At 44.9% G+C, this 20,196-nt stretch overlaps 2 protein-coding genes across 3 annotated transcripts in view; one reads left to right on the forward strand and one right to left on the reverse strand.

The window, feature by feature from the left end:
- LOC104374622 (alpha-2-macroglobulin-like) overlaps positions 1-20,196 on the reverse strand; it is a 416,004-nt gene that overhangs the window by 263,379 nt on the left and 132,429 nt on the right.
- The window catches only part of LOC104369814 (ovostatin), a 30,870-nt gene that overhangs the window by 4,002 nt on the left and 6,672 nt on the right, over positions 1-20,196 (forward strand). The window contains exons 4-28 of one of the 2 annotated variants that reach the window (XM_086610667.1): positions 66-118; positions 591-611; positions 1,278-1,446; positions 2,612-2,696; positions 3,405-3,522; positions 4,199-4,319; positions 4,539-4,648; positions 5,673-5,831; positions 6,628-6,855; positions 7,074-7,131; positions 8,427-8,572; positions 8,962-9,111; positions 9,742-9,912; positions 10,494-10,599; positions 11,436-11,442; positions 11,927-12,037; positions 12,703-12,931; positions 13,517-13,643; positions 14,865-14,986; positions 15,643-15,694; positions 15,980-16,063; positions 17,057-17,233; positions 17,545-17,626; positions 18,517-18,673; positions 19,132-19,203. In XM_086610667.1, the coding sequence (XP_086466793.1) occupies positions 66-118; positions 591-611; positions 1,278-1,446; positions 2,612-2,696; positions 3,405-3,522; positions 4,199-4,319; positions 4,539-4,648; positions 5,673-5,831; positions 6,628-6,855; positions 7,074-7,131; positions 8,427-8,572; positions 8,962-9,111; positions 9,742-9,912; positions 10,494-10,599; positions 11,436-11,442; positions 11,927-12,037; positions 12,703-12,931; positions 13,517-13,643; positions 14,865-14,986; positions 15,643-15,694; positions 15,980-16,063; positions 17,057-17,233; positions 17,545-17,626; positions 18,517-18,673; positions 19,132-19,203 (2,915 nt within the window). Of the gene's footprint in view, positions 1-65; positions 119-590; positions 612-1,277; positions 1,447-2,611; positions 2,697-3,404; positions 3,523-4,198; positions 4,320-4,538; positions 4,649-5,672; positions 5,832-6,627; positions 6,856-7,073; positions 7,132-8,426; positions 8,573-8,961; positions 9,112-9,741; positions 9,913-10,493; positions 10,615-11,435; positions 11,443-11,926; positions 12,038-12,702; positions 12,932-13,516; positions 13,644-14,864; positions 14,987-15,642; positions 15,695-15,979; positions 16,064-17,056; positions 17,234-17,544; positions 17,627-18,516; positions 18,674-19,131; positions 19,204-20,196 lie in introns of both variants that reach the window. The other variant, XM_086610666.1, reaches the window with a different exon arrangement.

Here is a 20,196-nt window from a genome sequence, read left to right on the forward strand (position 1 = left end):
GTCTGTGGGGAGTGACTTAGCGATGCTCAAGTGAATGACCCTTTTTTGTCTTATGTCTTTTTCAGTGATGTTTCGTGTGGTCACGTTGGACAGTCAGTTCAGACCCGTTCAGGAGACAGTAAGTAAAAGTGATAGTCAAGATCTTTCAAGAATGCTCCTGGGGTACCTGTTTGCTGAGACTCTCTGGCTTAGCAATTGAATGAAAAGGGCCTGAGATAGGCCTCCTGATGTTTTTGGAGCACTGCTGTAGCTCCTTGACTTCACACTCCATCCCTTTTGCCCTGTCTTTCTAGAGGGCAAAGGGTCTGAAAGCACTCCTGAAAATCCCTCACAGTGCTCAGATTTTGTAGTCACTTCATTTCACCTGCCCCAGATATGTAGAATGGAGATGTTTTTGTAGAAAATATAAGTTCACAAAAAAATTATCTCTTTAATTGCAGACATGAATTTCAAATTGTTTTCTTGGTCCAGTCTTCTGTATCCAGAGAAAGCTATTCACAGCCTTCTTTACGTTCTAGTATTTTTCAAGCTCCATGGTTAATTTCTTGATGTTTTGATCGTTTTTTCTTTCTCTTTTTTTCCTCCTCCAGTATCCCCGAATCGTCATTGAGGTAAGAAATGCAACATGTCATTAAAGCACAAGTTCCTTTGGAAAGACTATGTCACAGTGTCAGTAGCCGAGAGAGACTCGCCCAGAGCACACAGTGCGAAGCCAATGGACTTGAGGTTGAACAGTGCCAGTGCCCATTGTCACACGACAGAGGAGAAAGAGATCAGCAGAACTGGAGATGTTAGTCAGAGATGGCGTGGGACTGCAGTAAATGGGCTGGTGAAGTAACGTCATTCTCATACAGCCATAAGAATTTCGCTTTCTGAAACGTGATGTTGTGCTGGGGGACAGGCTAACAATGAATCAGTCTTCCACGGCATTTCACATCACTGGATCTCAAAGGGTTTTCTATGGGAGGCCAGCAAAAAATTCCCATTTGACAGCATGAGGAAGACTTTTGCTAGAAGAGCTACAGATAAGCAACTTGAGTCCCAATCACGCACTGTTCCTGGATGATTTGAGATCATCGTGGCAGTGTAGCTGATTTCCAGTAAAACTTAAACTTCAGTTTGTTTAATGTACAAATAGATCTGGAAAATTAATAGGAAGTCAGAGCACATGTCATCAGCCCAAACTCATTCAATATGCCAGGATAAAAAACTTAAGGCAAGAAGACAAGAAACAGGGTGATAAAGGTTTTTGTACCTCTCTTTCTCCCGCTCTCCAGGATCCAGAGCAAAACAAGATCTTCCAGTGGTTGGACGTCACATCTGAGCACGGAATTGTCCAGCTCTCCTTTCCACTAATCCCAGAGCCTATTCTGGGGTCCTACCACATCACTGTGGAGAAGAAGTCGGGTGAAAAAGAGTACCAGTCCTTCTGGGTGGAGGAATATGGTAAGCAAAGTCTGGGAACTGCCCTGCACCAGCAATGAGGCTGGCTCTGCCCGAGTCGGATAGGAGCTGCTAATGCAGAGTTTGTCCTTTGAGTTCTCCACTTCATGCCTGAGAAAGGAAGACAGAGAGAGAGCTGGGAGGAGAAAGTGAAGGCAAGAAGGGAAAAAAGAGATGCCGGGAAAGGCAGTATTTTCCAGGAATTAAATGGAGTCTAATACTTTTCTGGCCTTGGCACAAAGTCACTATGTGACTTTGGGATCCACATCCCATCACTCAGGCCTTACGATCCCCACCTGTTGAGAGGCAAAATGAATAAGTCAGGCCTGTCCTGTTTTGTGGAGATGATATCTGTGCGAAGGCTGAAACATGCAGCTATTGTCTGTCAGACAGATTAAATGACGGGTACCAGATTGTTACTGGGGGAGGCTGGATAGCCAGTGAAGTGCAAGTTGGAAAACAGTGGGTAGTGGAGATGCCAAAGCCCTCATAGCAATCTTCTTAATCTTTGAAATAGACCATAGCAAGGGAGTTACTATATTCATTTTGATTTTACAAGTTTTCTCATCTTATAGTGGCAGATTCTCCTTAGCAATCCCCAGAGAAGGCTTGGACAACTCCCAGTTGTTTGTTTTTTTTTGTAAAGGCAGTAAAGCACCTTTCCTGCCTACCCTCCAGAGCTCTTTCAAACTTTCCAGTCTCCTACGTACAGGTGCACGAGGAGAAGGCCTTTTCCAGCAATGTTGTCGCTCTTGCTGGTGACCTGGGACAGAAGATAAGCTGAAAAAAGAGAGTGACAGTGGCTGGATTGCATAATGGCTTCTGTTCTTCGGGGCTTAACTAGTTTGAGACATCAGCATTACTCCCACCTTCCTCTTGAAGAAAATGTACAGCCAAGTGAAGTGATCTGTCCCAGTTCTTACTGTGGCTGTTACCACTACTAGTAGTAGTATTTTTATATTTTAACGAAGTTATTCATCGTGCCACTAAAGGCTATTTTTTTCTCCCATAACATCCTAAAGCCAACTCCTAGGTAGACTTTTCTCTGAACCATTTCCTCTCCCCTGTTGGTGAAAATGCCTTTGCCAACTGTTTTTTCCCGTCTTGCACACACACCTGCCTACGGCATGCGACTGCTCATGAGCCATGTTCCCGTTGCGTTCCCCAGTGCTGCCGAAATTCGAAGTGACAGCCAGCGTGCCGGAGAGGATCTCTTTCTTTGATGAAGAACTCAGGGTGAACGTTTGTGGTTCGTGAGTATCAGAGCTGAGAACGACAGACTTGTGCACAAGAAGCTTGGGATAGAGGATGGTGTGCCGTGCTGGGAAGCAGGGACTCTGCTGCTGATTCGGTGTATGGGTTTGAGTGATTCCTTTAGCTATGACTTCCATGACGTGAAATATGGTAACTCTCCTCCCACTACCTAGCAGAATTAGACCTGGGACACTTTGTGTATGTCCAACAGTTTGAAGCTATCAAGAGGTACATACTCGCTAGCTGCTGGTTTTTTAATTACTACAGAAAAGAAGGGAAATGGTACAGAAGGAGAGTCTGTCATTAAGACTGCTGGCTGGGACACTGCCACACGCAGCGTGGCGTGAACCAAAGGGGTGAATAGGGATATTTCTGCAATACATCCTGCTTTGTGTGGGGCACTAACGAGAAAAAGCAAGCAGCAGGCAATGATAACCCAACTCTGAGCCCAGCACCACTTTCCAGCTTCAGACCTTGAAGAATGACTACGCCAAGGCAATAGTGAAGCAGGCTTTTGTAACAAGAAGCCAGAAACAGCCTAAAAATAGTCGCAAGGAATCCTGCTAGGGCTGACTGGTCCTGACTCCCAACTGCTCTTCTGTGCTCTGGGCACTCCTGAGGGGTTTAGGGTCTTCATTGCTCTGCAGCCTTAGCAGGTTTCGTGCTAAGTCCACGTGATTAGGTTCTTATGTCTCTTGCTCTCCTAGGTACACTTACGGCCAGCCGGTGCAAGGGAACGCCCAGATCAACGTGTGTCAGCAGCACTTCTATAGTCCACGATGCGAGCAAAAGCGGAAAGAAACCTGCAAAGCTGTCACTGGACTGGTATGATATGTGGCAAGGCTTTTTTCCCACTTGACTGCCCAATGCCTAGCAGCGTGTTCGGTGGCCTCATTCATTTCCTGGGGAACACCAGAGGGACAATCCCTGAGGCGTGTTTTTTCACACTGTCTCACAGGCAACACTGAAAGACGGTGAAGGTAGTTTTTACCAATGGTCTTATTAGGAGACTTTGTTTTTTCCCTTGGAAAGAGTCAGTAGGAGGGAGGAAAGCTTATGAAACCATACGTTTGTGATCATTCCTGAAACACTGGAGCTGTGTTCTTACCAAGTGTAATCAGCAGATCTGTATGGAGAGTCTGTGAGGACACTTAATGTTAAACTAATGATCAATTTCTCTACTAGATCAGGCTCTAGTCTGCACTGATCGTAGAGCTAAGGCATCATGCCAGATGGGTTTGAGAAAGGACAGGAGCCTAGACAGGACTAGGGGGAATGAGGAGAGAGGTTTCCAGGTGCAAGGGTAGATGATATTGAAACAAGGAGCTGGGAAGGAAGCCAGGGAGTGAGAAGTGCAAGATAGGATGGGAGCGAGTAGAAAGTAGGAGCTGAAGATGTGAGCAAAGGCATGAAGATCTTCAGACACCCACTAATACAGTTTCAGGAGCAACTTTCCAAACCTTGAGAAAAATGGGCTTTCTTCTTTGCACTCCCGTTTCAGCTGGGGAAGGATGGCTGCCTCGACACTGTCGTCTCCATCAAAACGTTCCAGCTCTACCGCAGCTATGGCAGGATGTACACCAGCCTCAACGTAGAAAGCATCGTCACCGAAAATGGGACAGGTAACACCAAGTGGAGGTTGGGAGTAACTGGTTAAAGCTAATAGGTGGTACTTTACAAGAGGAATCTCCTGGATCCTGATCTGTGCAGCAAAATCACCATTTTCTTCGTGTAGCTCTCCCACCAGAGCATCACTGCCCCGTATTGCTTTTCAAAAGAAACAGTTTTCTGCCCCTGCCTGATTTCTGTTTCCTCCCTTTTATGCTGGCTGTGTCTCGCAGGTATCCAGATGAAAGACAATGACTATGTTGCAGTCAACCAAGAAAATGACAGAATGATGTTCAAGAATATGGATCTCTATTACAAGAGGGGAATTCCTTACTATGGTGAGGTGGGTACCTGAGAGGATACCTTTAGATCACAACCCCCCGAGGTCCAGTATGATGATCTCTGTGTTGCCCCATTTATGGCTGGCTAACTCTTTGCTGACAACCTCCCGTGATAATGTCGCACAACAGCGACAGCTACATAGTTCTCTCATTGTGTTAGATGGTCCTAAATAAGAAATTAGATGACATCTGGAGTGTTAGGTACCTCTTCTGCCATAATTGGAGAATACCTAAAAGGTGGTAAGCGCAAGGTCATGTGAGTGGGGAAGAAGAGTCTGCAAGAAACTACAGCAACAGCTGTGCCTAAACTGAAGGTAGATTGACTCTGTGTTGCATTGTACAGTCCCAGAGACTTTTAATCAAAGCGGTGTAGGTGTTGGAGAACATTCCAAGTTCTTACCAACCTGCACATGCGGGACAAACCCGGGCACAGAAAGGAGGATGAGCTGTACAGCATGGTCATGGTATGCAGTGGGGACAGAGGGTATGCACAGACACCCAGGAGCTGGGAGGTGCTGCTGAGCTCCACGGGTTACACGTGGCATGAAGTCAACTGATTGCTTTAGGTTTGTTAATTAGTGCCCTTCAAAGAGTATGTGCTCTGGAATCCCTTTGTGCCTATTTGCTCAGAAAGGGCGAGCATGAAATAAGAATTTAAATGATCATCTCTCACTCAGTAGTTTTCAGCTTATGTGATGGTGCACGGAGCTGGTAGTTACTCAAGTGAAACAGAGGACTTTGCATTAAAAGAATCTTTTATACCAGATCATGTGTATAAACAATTTGGTTTCCCTCTGTGACGTAGTTTGTCCTTGCACTGATGGGAATTTCTTGCCTTCGCCTGTCACAGAACTCTGGCTCCTGCAAAATATTGAGGAGCATTTGCCTCTTAAATACATTTCACTCTCGATTTCTGCTCCCTGCAATTACCCTCAACGTTTAGGTGAGCGTCCTGTGGTGAGCAGGGCATTCCCAGTCTGTTGTGGGTTCTTTTTCCTGAATCTCTTGGGTGTTCTTTGTGTTCAGATCGCTGTGACGAATATGGATGGCCAGCCTGTTGCTGATAGGACTGTCCTGCTGGAGCTCAACGAAAAATACCTGGCCAATTATACCACTGACAAGGACGGCACTGCTGCTTTTTCCATCGACACGTCTGACTTCTTCGATCCCAGTTTGAAGTTGAGAGTGAGTAAATACAGGGTTCAGTCTAATTCCTGCAAAAATCCTTCATTGGAGAGAGGATCTAGAAGCAGTCTGTGGGTGCTGGCAGGACTGTTTCAGATGAAGCAAGCAGGCAGGCAGTCCACCAACACCCACAGCCTTTGTGATACCAGTGTGAGAAGGCAGTAATGCCTGAGGGGTGGCAGACTGCGCCCCAAGAGTGTTTGAGCTGCAGTCATCTTCAGCACCTCCCTACTTTTCCCTGTGCTCAGAAGCCCTTTCCGCAGCCGCCTTCCTTTTCTCTGTTCTGTGCGCTGGAAGCCTTCCCCAGACTGCCCTGCCTCCCCCACCCAGCCTGCCTGCACCCCAGCTTCTTCCCCTGCTGCTGCCCACTCCCCTACATTTCTGCTGGCAGGGGCTCATGCCTCTTACCATCGCATGGGCTTCTCGTGTCTCCTGCCTTTTCTCTGGTGTGATGGGAGGAGCTGGGAACAAGAAGGCTGTTTGAGAGCAATGACATTTGAACTCGCAGCCAGTCCTAGGAGTTTGTACAACCTGTCCCAAGCCTACAAGAATCCAAAATAGCCTCCCTACTGCAAAGTGCCATAGGTGTCTGGATATACTGAGGTGTCCAGAAGGCCTCCTGCTCTGGACTGGTGAAGCACAAATCTTTCACACCAGCTTTTGCTCTTGGCTTAAACATCCCTGCAAAATCAGCTTCCCAACAGAATATTTTAGAAGGTTCCCCTTTCACCTGCCTGCCATTTTTTTTTTTTTTCCAATTTGTTGATTCTTCATATGTGACTCTTGTGCTTCATAGGTCAGGCAGGCACCAGATGACTGTGCAGACTTCTTCACCTGGGGGAACGATAATGAGCCCCAAGCCTTGTTCTTTGTCCGCCGTTTCTACTCACGGACCAACAGCTTTGTGAAAATCGAGCCGGTGAGGGAGAAGCTGAGCTGTGGCCAGCAGCAAACGGTCAATGTTCACTATGTCCTGAACAGAGAGGGCTACAGGAATGCCAACCACACCAACTTCTACTATGTGGTAGGTACTAACATGACTACCAAAACGTCTCTTTTCTTTCACCTTCTCTTGAACACACTATAAGGCAGAAATCTCCAGGCCAAACAGTGGTTACAGATCACAGCTTGACTTGGTGGCCTTTGAAGCCTCTCAGAACACTCTTTAAAAGCAGTGATTTCATGGGGGAAGGGAGGAGGTGGTTTTGATCTTGTCTCATAAGTTTTTTTTTTTATGCCCAGGTGATGACAAAAGGAAAAATTATTCTCAGTGGCCAGAAGCAAGTCAGCATCTCTGGTGGTAAGTTCTAGGCCATGTGATATGTCTGAGCATGGTGCTGAGCACCAGAAAGTTAGTAAGCTTGGTAGGAAGGAATGAAAGCAGAGAGCTGCAGCTGGATCAGGCATTAGCTTATGAACTCCCTGACCTGTCACCGCTCACGGTGCCGTTTGCTTTTGCTGCAGTTTCCAGCCACTCCCCCATATCATAATCAAATGGATCATGTTAGCTCTAAGAGGAGAACTTTGTTGTGATCTTTTAAACTGTGCAAAAAAAATAAAAATAAAGAAACCCAACAGGGCAGGAACCTAAATTCTGAGACCCAATGTAACGTAGGAACACCAAGGAACGTAGCCTTCTTCAGTTTTATTTCTTGGCAAGGGGTATTTGCAGTTTCACAGTTATTTTGTAATATCCAAGTCTTCACTGATTAGAAGATCAAAACTTTTTGAAGTTTGAAATAATAGGTGTCCCATTTGGCAGGGTTATTTCGTAGTTAACTGCCGGGAATTTACTGCACTTCCCAAAGTCTCAAAATACCCACAAATTACAATGATCTTACCAATGACAGCAAACTGAACTTTGTTCTTTCATTGTTAAAAATGTATTTTCTTGCTATTTCCAGTCCTCCGCAGGTGGCTTAAGTAAGCCTCACTCCATATATAGGACTTGTTTAGTGTTGGCCATCTTTGGTCTTTCTCTGGGTATTCATGCACTGTGGGTGCACAGTATAGGTTCTCCTATGGTTTAGAGAAATGCATCCCATTCATCAAAAGGCAGCTACATCACATGATTTTCTCTTCATGAAATCAGCTTGAAGCCATGCAGTTTTTCTGTTATTGATGGCTAACACTAAGGTGTGTGAAATTTATGTGAAATTTCATGTCCTGTCCCTGCTCTAGTAGTTGTCATCCATGTAGATAAGAACATCTTATTTCCTAGTGTTAAGAGAGTTCTCCATTAGCTCAGGAGATCACCCTGTCTCCTCTGGTGCAGGAGGTTCTGCGTTGGAGACCCAAAGGCAATGCTGTGCTCTTCTTGGAGCAATCATGCACAGATTTCCCTGTCCAGCTTCTACTCAGCTCAGACTCCTCTCTGCAAGCACTCTGCTCTCAGCATCTTCCAGTTTGTATCTGTTGCCTTGCTGATGGGAGCTGTTCCTCAGCTGCTGAGAGATGCATCTTCCAATATCCAACTTCCCGCTTTTTAAAGGCGCTAGTGTGTTATGGATAAATATGAGGTGCTTCCACCAAAGCTGAGGTTTGTCTGATCTCTTTTGTTGGCTTCTCCTTCCCTGTTCCATGTTAATTCCGCAGATCCCAGAGGTACCTTCTCCATCACACTGACTGTCACTGAGAAGCTTGCCCACAGTGCCAGGCTGTTGCTTTACACGGTACATCCTCATGGAGAGATCGTGGCTGACAGCACTTGGATACACAGTGACGTGTGCTTCAAAAACAAGGTGAAGCCCTTTGCCTTTCTTATTAAGGGCTGTATCGGCAGGTTCTCTTCTGTTCCTTGGGACTAATTAGGGAATGACCTCACCAAGAGCTCTGCACTTGGGATGGTCTTTAGGAATGGAAAAAGTACAGATGTGCCTGGGAACGTGAGGAGCTGTCCCTGGAATTGACACTTATGCTCAGACTCAAGCTAAGTTCTAGTGGAGTGTGTAGAGAGAGGTGACTAGGGGCTTATAGAGATGGTGGATTTTTACAGGAGAGGGATTCACAAGGAATCTAGCCGTAGGAGCTTTGCCCCACGTGAGTGCTGGTGAGAGGTGAGATTCAGGTCTATGTGCCAAGTTGATTCTCCTAATTTCTGTGTGGTTGTCTTGGATTTATTCATTTTCAGCTCCAGCTCAAGTTCTCTGAGCAGCAAGGTCTCCCAGGCTCTGAAGTCAGTCTCCACCTTGAAGCTGCTGCCAACTCCTTCTGTGCACTGCGAGCCGTGGATCAGAGCGTCCTCCTCCTTCAGCCTGAGCGAGAGTTATCCGCTGAGAGCGTAAGCCACAGCCCCAGCCCTTCTTTTGACCTAGGGACATCCAGAAAGACATTCCAGTTCCCACCTGTGATCTCTCTGCTGCTGGCTGTGTTCTGTTTTTTCCTTGGAAATAAACATCTCCGGTGATTAAAGAAAGGCCTATGGCAGATGTAAACTTCAAAGCCAGAAATTGATAGTGGAACATTTACTTTTGGAAAGCGTGGCGGTGTAAGACGTCCTAAAAATAGGCTTAATGTAAATCCTTGAAAGCAGAGCTCCTCTCTGGGGAGCAATTAGGTCAAAATTACGTTTTATTACTCAAATAAGCCTTGGGCTTGGAACAAAAGCTGTAGATGTGAGTTAGTATCTTTTTGGTCTTCAGCCTCCTCTCTGTGTAACTCAGGAGTATGTCTCCATGCTTTCTGCTCAAGCTCGCCCCACAGAGCTGTTGCAGCTCAGGAGGAGGGAGGTAGAGTCCAGTGCTTCTCCTGGATCACCAGCTGAAGTGCTTATAAATCTCTAGACAGGCATCACTAGGCAAACCCACCAGTCTATAGGCTGCTCAGGAGCCACCATAAGCTTGGAATATGTGTGATTTCACACCTGCCTGTGACCTTCCTTGTGTTGACATTAGTCCTTCTCGCCTCCCAGGTGTACTACAGACTTCGTGTGTGGGATTTATATGGCTATTACTACAAGGGGCTCAACCTGGAAGACGACAAGCCAGAGGAATGTACTCCAGTCAGAACCACCTTTTTTGATGGCTTGTACTATGAACCCGTGAATGTCAGCCGTGATGGCGATGCCTACAAGATTTTCAGGGTATGTGCTCTGTGTGGTTCTTTAGGTGGGAGGTATTTGGGAAGAATTCAGGCACGGTGGCAGTAAACTTTGACAGGTGGTGCTTCTTTCTGCTAAGAGGAGGCAGCTGATGCCTGGAACAGCCTAAAGTCTCCAGTCACCCAGTTTCTGGCTGTTGGTCCCCATCTCTTACTCAGGAAGACTGAGAAGGGCTGTTAGATATATTTGCTGGGATCCTGCCCATGCTTCAGTAGACATCTCCTAAGCAGGACCATGGCCTTGGCTCATGAACCTCAGGTGTTCCTAGTAAAGATCTGAGTCCATGATGCAGGCCACCTGATTGCTCACCTCCACCCCCACTGGTCTTATGGCCTAAGACCTAATATAAGCCCCATCATTACTGCTCTTCACAGAACACCAGGTGTCACTGCTCTGTGAGAAAGACACCGAGGCTGGAGAGGAAGATTGAGTTGTGACATTCAGGGTCCAAAGGGTGGGATGGGAGGAGAGAGATGAGGTGTGATAACTCAGGTGGGAGAAGTGACATGCTAGTGGTGGCTAGTGCATGGTCTGAATGACATGATTGATTCTTTCACGTTCAGGATATGGGCCTGAAGGTTTTCACCAACTCTGTGCTGCGGAAGCCGGTTCTGTGCAATGAGGGCAAATCAGATACGGAAGATCATCCGGCCTATTTTCACCATGGTGGTGGCTATGACGCAGGTAAAAGAAAGTTCTTACTGTATTTCCAGTCTCGGTCTGCCTGGTCTTCTGTTGCCTGTGTAAAATAACCACCAGCATGTTGTTTTTTTGGGGGGATAGGCCTATGTGTCCCAGTTTGCCTCCAGTATCTCTTTCTGACAGTTTTTTCATTCGAGTCAGTTCTCTCTCACTGAAGTACAGGGTGCGTATAGAAAAGACAGGTAATACTGGGATGGTGCTTCTTTCATAAACTGGTATTAGTTTTTCAGGGCTCTTCAGGTCAGAGCCTTTCATCAAATCACAGTTCAATTAAATATTTACAAGGAAATGCCGAAAAACCGTGGCAATTCCCAATGTTTAAGAATTCACAGAGCACTTAACGAAGTTAGCACCTAGTCTCCAAAGCACTTGGTAGATCAGCAGGAGTTATGATTATCTTTCTCCAAGCCAGGTGGTTCAGCCAAAGAGCAAAAGTAACAGTCATGGATTGCCTCAAGGGAAATAGCAAGGAAAAAGCTTTTCCTCGGGAGAGTTGTGTTGCACTAGAAGAGGTTCTCCAGGAGGTTTTGGAATCTCCATTGCTGCAAGTTTTCAAATCTGAGCTGGACGAGACCCTTGAGCAACAACATGATCTGGCTTTGAAGTTAGTCCTGCTTTACAGAGATTGGTCTAGAAAACTCCAGAGTTCTAACCTCCAGAGCTTCCTCCCAACCTAGATTTTTTTCAATGATTCTGATGTTATGATTTTAATTCCAGTAAAACAAGAAAGTATTGTTAGTTCCATGATGAGGCTAGGAAATCTGAGGTACCTCCATGCTAAATGAGTTGTTGGACATCACAAGTGAGTCCATGGCTAAACTGGAAAGAGGACTTTGGTTCCTAATATCAGACTTGTAGTTTGAATATGTGAACAAAGGTAGTTTTCCAGTGGACTGGATATTCAGCTCCAGTTCTAACTACTGAACAATTGAGTTCTTTGGGAAGTTTGTAAAGCTTTACAAGCTTTGGTGACAACACTGGCTACTGTTGCCCATTGGCAAATCAAGGAGAGCTAGTGGTAGGGCACAGGGAATGTACCTTTCTAACTGGATAACGAGACCTGTCAACATGAAATAAAGTGACATATCCTGTGAAACAGCTAAATTAGATAGTACTTTCAAATGGGAAAAGAGGATAGATAAGACACAGTTTCTTTCTGTACCCTATATCCATTAGAATTTTCCTTTTTTATGGGATAAAGAATGGAAAAATGTGCAAATGAAATACTTAGTGTTCATTAATGATGCTGAGCATGTCTGACAGCAGTTCTGGCCTGACCTCTCTGATATTATACTTTGACCATACACAATCTTCTAGATGAGTCAAGGATTCTTGGTGGGAGCCCTGTCAACACTGTTCGGAAGTTCTTCCCCGAGACCTGGATTTGGGATCTGGTTCAAACTGAGTGAGTATTTTGTCTTTGATTTCTTACCTCTCGTGTGGATTTTTGAGTTGACACACGTTGCTGAAATGAATTCTGGGAAGAAGCCATGGAACATAATATCTGCTTTGTAGATGAGGGTCTCCTGCCTGCCCTGTGAGCAACATGTGCTCTGCCCCCGATCCTTCGTATCGGGAGAAAGAGTACGGGCTAAGCGTAAAATAAGAGCGTTTTGTTTAGGAGAGAGCAGGAGCAAAACTTGTACATTTTAATGATATTTTTAACACAGCAGCAGAAAACTTGAGTTATTTTATTTTTCTTCCAGGTTATCATAGCATTGCGCAGAGAATATTTTCATCTGAACTATGCATCTAGATATTTAGGTCTGCTCTAGAACATTCATCTGAATTTATTGGTTCTAATCTGTATGTTTGGGCACGGTGGTATTTAAACAAATGGTATTTCTTAATTAAAAGAAGCAGAGTATTCTTCCAAATGCTTTTTAACATGTAGTTCACCACCATCTTCATCTTTACTTCCAGCTTTATAATATTTTTTTAAATACGGAGAGAGATCTTGCAGAGAGCGAGAGGAAAACAGAAGTACTAACTCAAGCAGGGAGCCTGTTCTATAGCATGGCTTGAACATGCCAAAGATGATTTCTCATTCTGTTATTCTTATTTCCTCAGTTCCAGGGGAGAGGTCGATGTCTTTTACACTATTCCTGACACCATCACAGAATGGAAAGCCAGTGCCTTCTGTGTGCAGGATGATGCTGGGTTTGGCATCTCCTCACCCGTTTCACTGAGAGCATTCCAACCGTTCTTCGTGGATCTCACCTTGCCGTACTCTGTCATTCGAGGGGAAAAATTTAATTTAATAGCCAATGTCTTCAACTACCTCCACAAATGCATCCAGGTACATCAAGTTCCCTTTTACTTTGTAGATGGTTCATCTGTTTCCCAGAGATCCCAGTGTTTTCCTGCATAATACATCAGAAATGCAGAAATTGGTGTCTTACTTATGCTTTAGCCTGACACATTACTCCGTCACCTTCTCTGCGACCCATCTCTGTCATAATGTTAGGAAAACGTGACCAGTGATCACTATGTCTGGTCCACAGAAGATAAGAACCTGCTCCTTATCCCTGTGTAATTTAGTTGTTGTTTTTGCTCGTGAAGGACGAAGTTGAGCAGAGGGTGTGGGTACTGTGCTGTGCAAAACACAGTACATACTGAGTATGGTGCATGTAGCAGTAACTCGTGAGACTTCACTCATGAGCACCAACACCGTGGTATACTTGTGTCAAAACCAGACGCTAACAGTGGGCTGGAAAGAGACAGGTCTGGCACTTCCTCAGAGAAATGCCCCATCCTTCTGACCTGGTGCCATCCACAGATTGAGATGACAAGTAGCTTTTCCAGCAGGTCTCTCTTGCTCTGCAGCCTCACCTTAGGGGCAGCTACTTCATTAGTAACCTTGCTCCTTCGTTCTTGGTCTCAGATCAGTGCCATCCTAGCAAACTCGAGCGACTATAAGGCAGAAATCCTTTCACCAGAAGGTGATACAGCAAGGCTGTGTGCCAATGAAAGAAAGACCTACATTTGGGCTGTTAGCCCCCAGAAACTCGGTAAGTTTGTCTCTTCATCACCTCGATACATCCCTGTTTGGTCTTTCTGCTTCTGTCACTCCCACCCTTGAGTGCAGCATCAGTAATCCACAGGCAGGCGTTTCTGGACAGCTCCATTAATTGCTCCCCGAATTTAGTATTGGACCTCTGCTAAAGTTCCTGTAGACACACTGAATGAACCGTGAACTGTTCTGGTGTTTTATGTCCTCTGATTTCTGGTAGTCCATTTCCTGCCCATTTTAGGAAGAGCTCTTCACTTGCCACATGATGTATGGAATACATAAATCCATGGGTGGGATTTCATGGGTCTGATCTTTCAGCTGACAGTTTTGTACCTAACCAGCTGTATTCAGTAAGAATAAAATTTGCTAATAATTTTGGACTGGATTATCAATGGGCAAAGAGGACATGGCTCCTCCCCAATTTTACACCTGTGTTAACTCACACTGCCTTCAAATCAACATTGTCTTGGAAAAGGCAGTTACAATGGCTTGCATGTGTAAGGGCCCCAAAAGCTGATGTACAAAACACTTAGAATTAGCAAAGATTCTGCTCAAAATGAACCACGAATTGGCCTTTTCTTCAAAAGGTTGTTTTAAAAACCCTGTAGTCAATATGACTGATTCCTTTCAAAGTCACTGAGAAAGATGCCAAGTTATAGTGACGTGAAAACTGGATACGTGGCGAAATAATACTGTGGAGCTGAATACGAGAAAGCTGCTGTCTCTCCCCGGTGACTCTGATGGGAATGCATTTTGTTCCAAGTGAAAAACTCCTTTGGATTTCCAGTTTGCAATGCTTGGAGGGGTGAAGCAAGTAACACCTGCAAAGCTGCACTGAGGCTGCTCCTCTGTCTTGTCCCTCAGTTACCAAACTCCATCCGAAAGGAAGAGGCAGCAGAGCTGTTACTGCTGGAACACTGTCTTAGGTCAGTGAAAGCTCAGCTCAAGGCTAAGAAGAGGTGGCAACTGGTAGTGAGCACTGTCAGTTCCTTGGCCAGCATCACCCGTATTTCGTTCCTCACGCTAGGTCCCCAGGCAGCCACACCTTGCCACTAGCAGATAGACGTGGAGCCTTCATGAGATTGGTTTCTACTGAGCTTCCTTCAGAGAGAATACATCTCTCGGCAGTCTATCAGGCTAGAATAAGCAGTGAACACCTGAGGTAACTGTAGACATTGAAGTTAAATTCATTTTCTTGGGCTGATGGGTGTCTTTCCAGGTGAGGTGAAATTCACGATTACTGCTGAGGCCAAACTGGGTACCACAGGTACTGGAAACAGCACATCCCCAGAAGAGGAGACGATTCGCACGGACACCCTGATCCAAACCCTACTCGTTGAGGTACGGTGAGAAATGTGCATGTGCTTTCTGCTGTGTGGAAACTGCAGTTCCTGTAGCTGTGGGTCAGAAGCAGTTGGCTAGTGGAAGGAGGCAGGGCAGCTGACACAGATGGAGCTGTGTACAGTAGGCTTCTCCACGTGAACATGGGAGTGTAAATCACAATGATCAGTGGCATCCACTGTCCTCCTGCCATTGTGTGCTTCCTGGAACCATGAGCATGCCTGCCCTGACACCCATGGATGTCAGTGGAGATGTAGCCAGAAGGAAGGAGATTCTGTACCTTACGTGTAAGCGCCGTTTGCCTGTGACTAGGGGGTGGAGAGCAGATATAAAAGGAAAAGGATTAACCTTGAGCATCATAAAGCAGCAGCCACATAGAATTAGTTGGACAGAGTCCCTCTCAAAGGCTGGAAATGTCTATTTGATAACTGCTTTCTAAGAAGGAGGGTGCTCTAGACAGAGTGTTGGGTAAAAGAGAGAGGGAGCCATGGACCAGGAGATAGTCTAGTGGAGACAGGGTAGGACTGGGTACCAGAGGTGCACTGTCTGGATAGCCACATCCACATACTGTTTTAGACCATTAAATTGTCACAGTTTCATGGTGATGTTCTACACTTTTTTTTCCTCTTCCTGACCACTTCCTTGCAATCAAACAGCCTGAAGGTATCAAAAAAGAATTGACTCAGAGCTCTCTCGTCTGCACGAAAGGTAAGGCACGTTCATTTGTTCATTCCAGGGAGTTCGGGGACCTGCCTCACTCTCTTGTAGGTTTTGTCCTACAAAACCAGAGACCCTTCCAGGGGAGGAAAGAGGTGCTGGGCTACACTTCAGGATTTTCAGAGATACTTTTGACTCATTGGGCAATTCTCTGCAGCATTTTTTTTTTACCCAGACTGTAGATCGTAGCAGTCCCTGTAGCAATGCTTAGGAAGTGAAGACTTCTGGAAAAAAAAAATGCTGTTAATGATTCTTGTTGTTACATTTTCTCATCAGGCATAACGACTTCTGAACCAGTCTCTCTCAGCCTGCCAAGAAACATAGTGCAGGGATCAGCCAGAGCTTATTTTTCTGTCATTGGTAAGTTTGGCGCTTAGATTAAAACCAAAACTAAATAGTATTTCTCTTGTGCTGTGCCAAGTGCCACCGTGTATACATAGGCAAAACTAATGCACAGTTGAGAAGATGCTTAATCTTAATTTTAGAGAAAATGTTTTCTACTTTGCAAAACGGCAATGAAAGACAAAAGTTGCTCGGAGTTCTCCCTTATTATATCAAAATAGGACAAAATAGTCAAATTATTTCAATTTATGTTGTATTTCAGATTATACTGAATTAGCATATCCTGTGCTGCAGAGTAAAACAGTTAATTCAGTTGAATGTAAAATGAAGCAGACTTCTTGGAAAAAATTTATTTTGGTGTCTGGGAAAGAAGACTTCAGAACTTTGCTGACTGTATAATTTCAAATTTATGGTTTTGTGTAATGAAGAATATTTGTCTGTTTATAACTTCCCAGAGAAAAAGACTTTCAGGTCCCAGTCAACTCTACTAATCTTAAGGTCGCTACTAAGACTGACGGTTCTCTTCAGTGAACATTTTTTGCAGTTCTGAACTCAGATTGCTCTCTAAACACAATTGTTTTGGATGTCTGGGTCAGTGAGAGGTGTGCTGATACTGTGCAGTACAGCCTCTGTAGCCCACCAGCACCATACCCCATACCTCCTTCTCACACGTACGCACGAAACAAGCAGCGGGCTGTAAAGGGCAGGGAAGCCTCATCCTTCTAAGGCTCCATAGCTGTTTCTCAGAACCCATGCCAGCCACTATTGATAGTCATATTTTTCTCAAATTCGCCATTTCTCCCAGGTGTCCAGCATCAAAATAAAAAAAAAAAAAATGAAAATCGGGTTATTTCAGCATTTCCTCTAAGCTTTGTGTCTTTGGTTACTGTGATTGCTCTATATTGGTCATTGCCCTTGGGTTCCTAATAATGTAATATAAAGCCATGTATAATACTGTGTAATAAAAACGTGTTTGAACTGAACTAACTCCTTGTGTCTTTCGTTCTCCAGGAGACATTTTGGGTACAGCCCTGAGGAACATGGAGAACCTCCTCCACATGCCTTATGGCTGCGGAGAACAGAACATGGCCTTGTTCACACCCAACATCTACGCCCTGGATTATCTGAACAAGACTGGGCAGCTGACTGAAGAGATTAGAGTCAAGGGTACTGGATATTTATCCTCAGGTGAGGGGTTTTCACCTTCTTCCGTCTAATATTGTGACTGTGTGCATCGGACTCCGAAGCTCTGCATGGTGAACACTGATCTCTGAGTTCCAGCACCACGTTGATGGCACAGGAGTAGGCAGTGCCAGCACCCCAGAGCAGCATGTCCTGCTTCCAGGAGCAAAAGCAGCTAGTCTTCGTAGTGGCTGATGTTATTCACCAAAAATACGTTACTTAATGTTAAATCCAAGTCTTACTGCTTCCGTTGAATTAACAGCAGAACTAGTACTTTTCTGTGATTAGAAAATATGTCGTCTTTATTGTGTTTTCAGGGTACCAAAAACAGCTATCTTACAAACACCGGGATGGATCCTACAGCTCCTTTGGGACACGAGATAGGGAAGGGAGTGTATGGTAAGTGATGACACCTTCTATTTCTCTGGCACAGAATCTTCAGGCTTTGAAAAATGATCAAAGTATTAAGTGATTCGTGTTTTTAGCAGGCTAAATGGCCATAGCTCAGTTAATTTGGATCCCCTAGTACAGGAGAGATTAGTAAACTGGAGAGAGTGCAACAAAGGGGTGGTAAGATGATTGGGGACTGGAGTACATAATGTTCAAGGGGAGGCTGAAGAAACTGTTTGTTCAGCCTATAGAAGAGGATGCTAATGGGGACCCTAGGTAAAGCTCTCTCCTCCCCAGATGGGGACGGTAGAAAAGACAAGAGTGAGACTCTTGCCAGGAGTGCACAGAGCAAAGACAGGAGTTTGTCCTTATTCAAGTTGCAACAGGGAAAACTCCAACTGGGTAGAAAGAAAAAAAAAAAAAAAATTTTCCCCGGGAGAAGGCTGCAACACTGAGACAAATGACCAGAGAGGATGTGGATATCTCTACCCCTGGACAGTTTCACAACATGACCAGACAAGAGACTGAGCAACCTGACTGGGCTTGAAAGCTGATTCTAGTTTAAGCAGGTGTTGGACTGGAGACCTCCAGAGGTCCCTTCCCACCTGGTTTATTTCATAATTCTATTAATTAAGATTAGAAACTGCTATCATCAAGCTGTGTCTGTACTTTACCCCTGCTCTGACAGAATGGTTTCAGCACAGTAATGGGGAAGACTCAGGTCAGTTAATATCAGGATTTTAACTATCTTATTTATTTAAAACTTAGAAAACTTGTTTCTGTTAGCTCAGACGTTACGGAGTCCATTTTATGTCACTTTCTATGCATATCCAGTGGCTGGTAAACCTCCTTGGTCTTGGTGACACCTCACCTGCTTTCTGTTTCTGGTGGTCCTGCAGGCTCACCGCCTTCGTGTACAAGTCATTTGCACAAGCCACACGCTACATCTACATTGACGACAATGTCCAGTCTCAAACTTTAATCTGGCTGGCAAGCAAGCAGAAGTCAGATGGCTGCTTTGAAAATGCTGGGTCACACTTCAACAATGCTTTGAAGGTAACCGAGATAAGTATAGCCCCAAACTTTCAGTCCTGCCCTTGGAATTTGTTTGGATCGTTTCTGCCAGACGCAAGCTTGTCACCACTCCCTTACTCTTCCTCGTACTGTTCTCTTGTGCCTCTCTGGTTCAAACAGGGCATGCTACTTACCTCTGCTATTGATGATGAGGTAGAAACAAGCAGAACTTTGAGACAAAAGTCTCAGGCTTTATTTTGCACCACTGCCTTATGTGTTCAGCCACAGGCTATAATGTGCTTTGCTGCATGTGTGCAAGAGCCAAGAAAATGCATGACATAATTTTGGCTTTGTCCTGAGTGAACTTGAGCTTTCTTGTTGCTGTGCACACAGGGAGACAAATTACTTCTGATCTCAAATCTAACTGGTATCAGGACTACGAATTAATTAATATTTGGCATCTATACTGACCTGTTCTTTGCTTTTTTTTTTTTCTTCAGGATGGAGAAGGTGAATACTCACTCACAGCCTACGTTGTGGCGGCGTTGCTGGAGGCTGGACACTCTGCTGCGGTAGGTGTTTGATGCTCCTGTGTTCTGTTATCCGGTCAGCCATTTGTCAAACAGTGCACAAGTCCAAGTCCTCACGTCTGTACTCTTCAACAATGTGGTAAATACTGATTGTAGGGACAGTAGGGACAGCTGAAGAAGTCTGTTTCCAGAACCCTGCAGTTGCTCTAAGTATTTGATGAGTGTTACAAGTCAGTTATGTATCCAGTTTCTATGGATAAACTTGAAAAATCCCTGAGGAATCCAATTGCATTAAATAATGGTATTCTAGGTAGGTGCAAAATCCAGACTCAATTTGCACGCTATATCCAGAGTCTGGTTTGGAATTTTCTCTGAAATTGCCCAGTCCAAAGTTCAAGCTATCCAAATCTTCAGTCCTATAAACTCTCTCTGTGCTTTTAGATCCAAGCTGTTTTTCTGTTTCCCTATGTCACTGTTAATACTGGAAGGAAACGATGGGCTGCTGGTTGGAATACTTCCTAGGCAGGAGGGAACGATAGCTGAGTTCTGTTCTCTGTAATATACTTCCTGCATATCCTGATTTTTTTTTTTTTGCTGATTTTTTGTTCTTTGTAAAACGAGGAAGACGAGAATTGTTCCCAATCTGACAAGTATGTTCTAGACATGCTGAGTTTTGCAGGTCCCTCAGATACTGTGATATGGGGCATCGTTTAAGCAACTGAGACCGGCAGGATAAAACCACTGCAGAATCAAACAGTTCTTCAGCAACATGAGTTTAGTTCCCACTGTCTTCATAAGAAGCTCCAAAACCTGGTGCAACATCTATAAGTGAAGCTGTATAGACAGGACATGGTTAGAAGTGTGCTGGTGATGTCTGAGCTGAAGCAGAGCTCTCAGAGTTAGTCTGTAAGGCTAAAAGGGCTGAAGAATAATCTTGATAGCTATAGCTAGCAAATGAGTACCAACATCCATCCGAGACAGCCTGCCTCATCCTGAGGTCTCAATACACTCTACATAGTTCTGTAAAAATGATCC

Source organism: Tauraco erythrolophus, chromosome 4, assembly GCF_009769465.1.
Source record: "Tauraco erythrolophus isolate bTauEry1 chromosome 4, bTauEry1.pri, whole genome shotgun sequence".
Classification (NCBI taxonomy): domain Eukaryota; kingdom Metazoa; phylum Chordata; class Aves; order Musophagiformes; family Musophagidae; genus Tauraco; species Tauraco erythrolophus.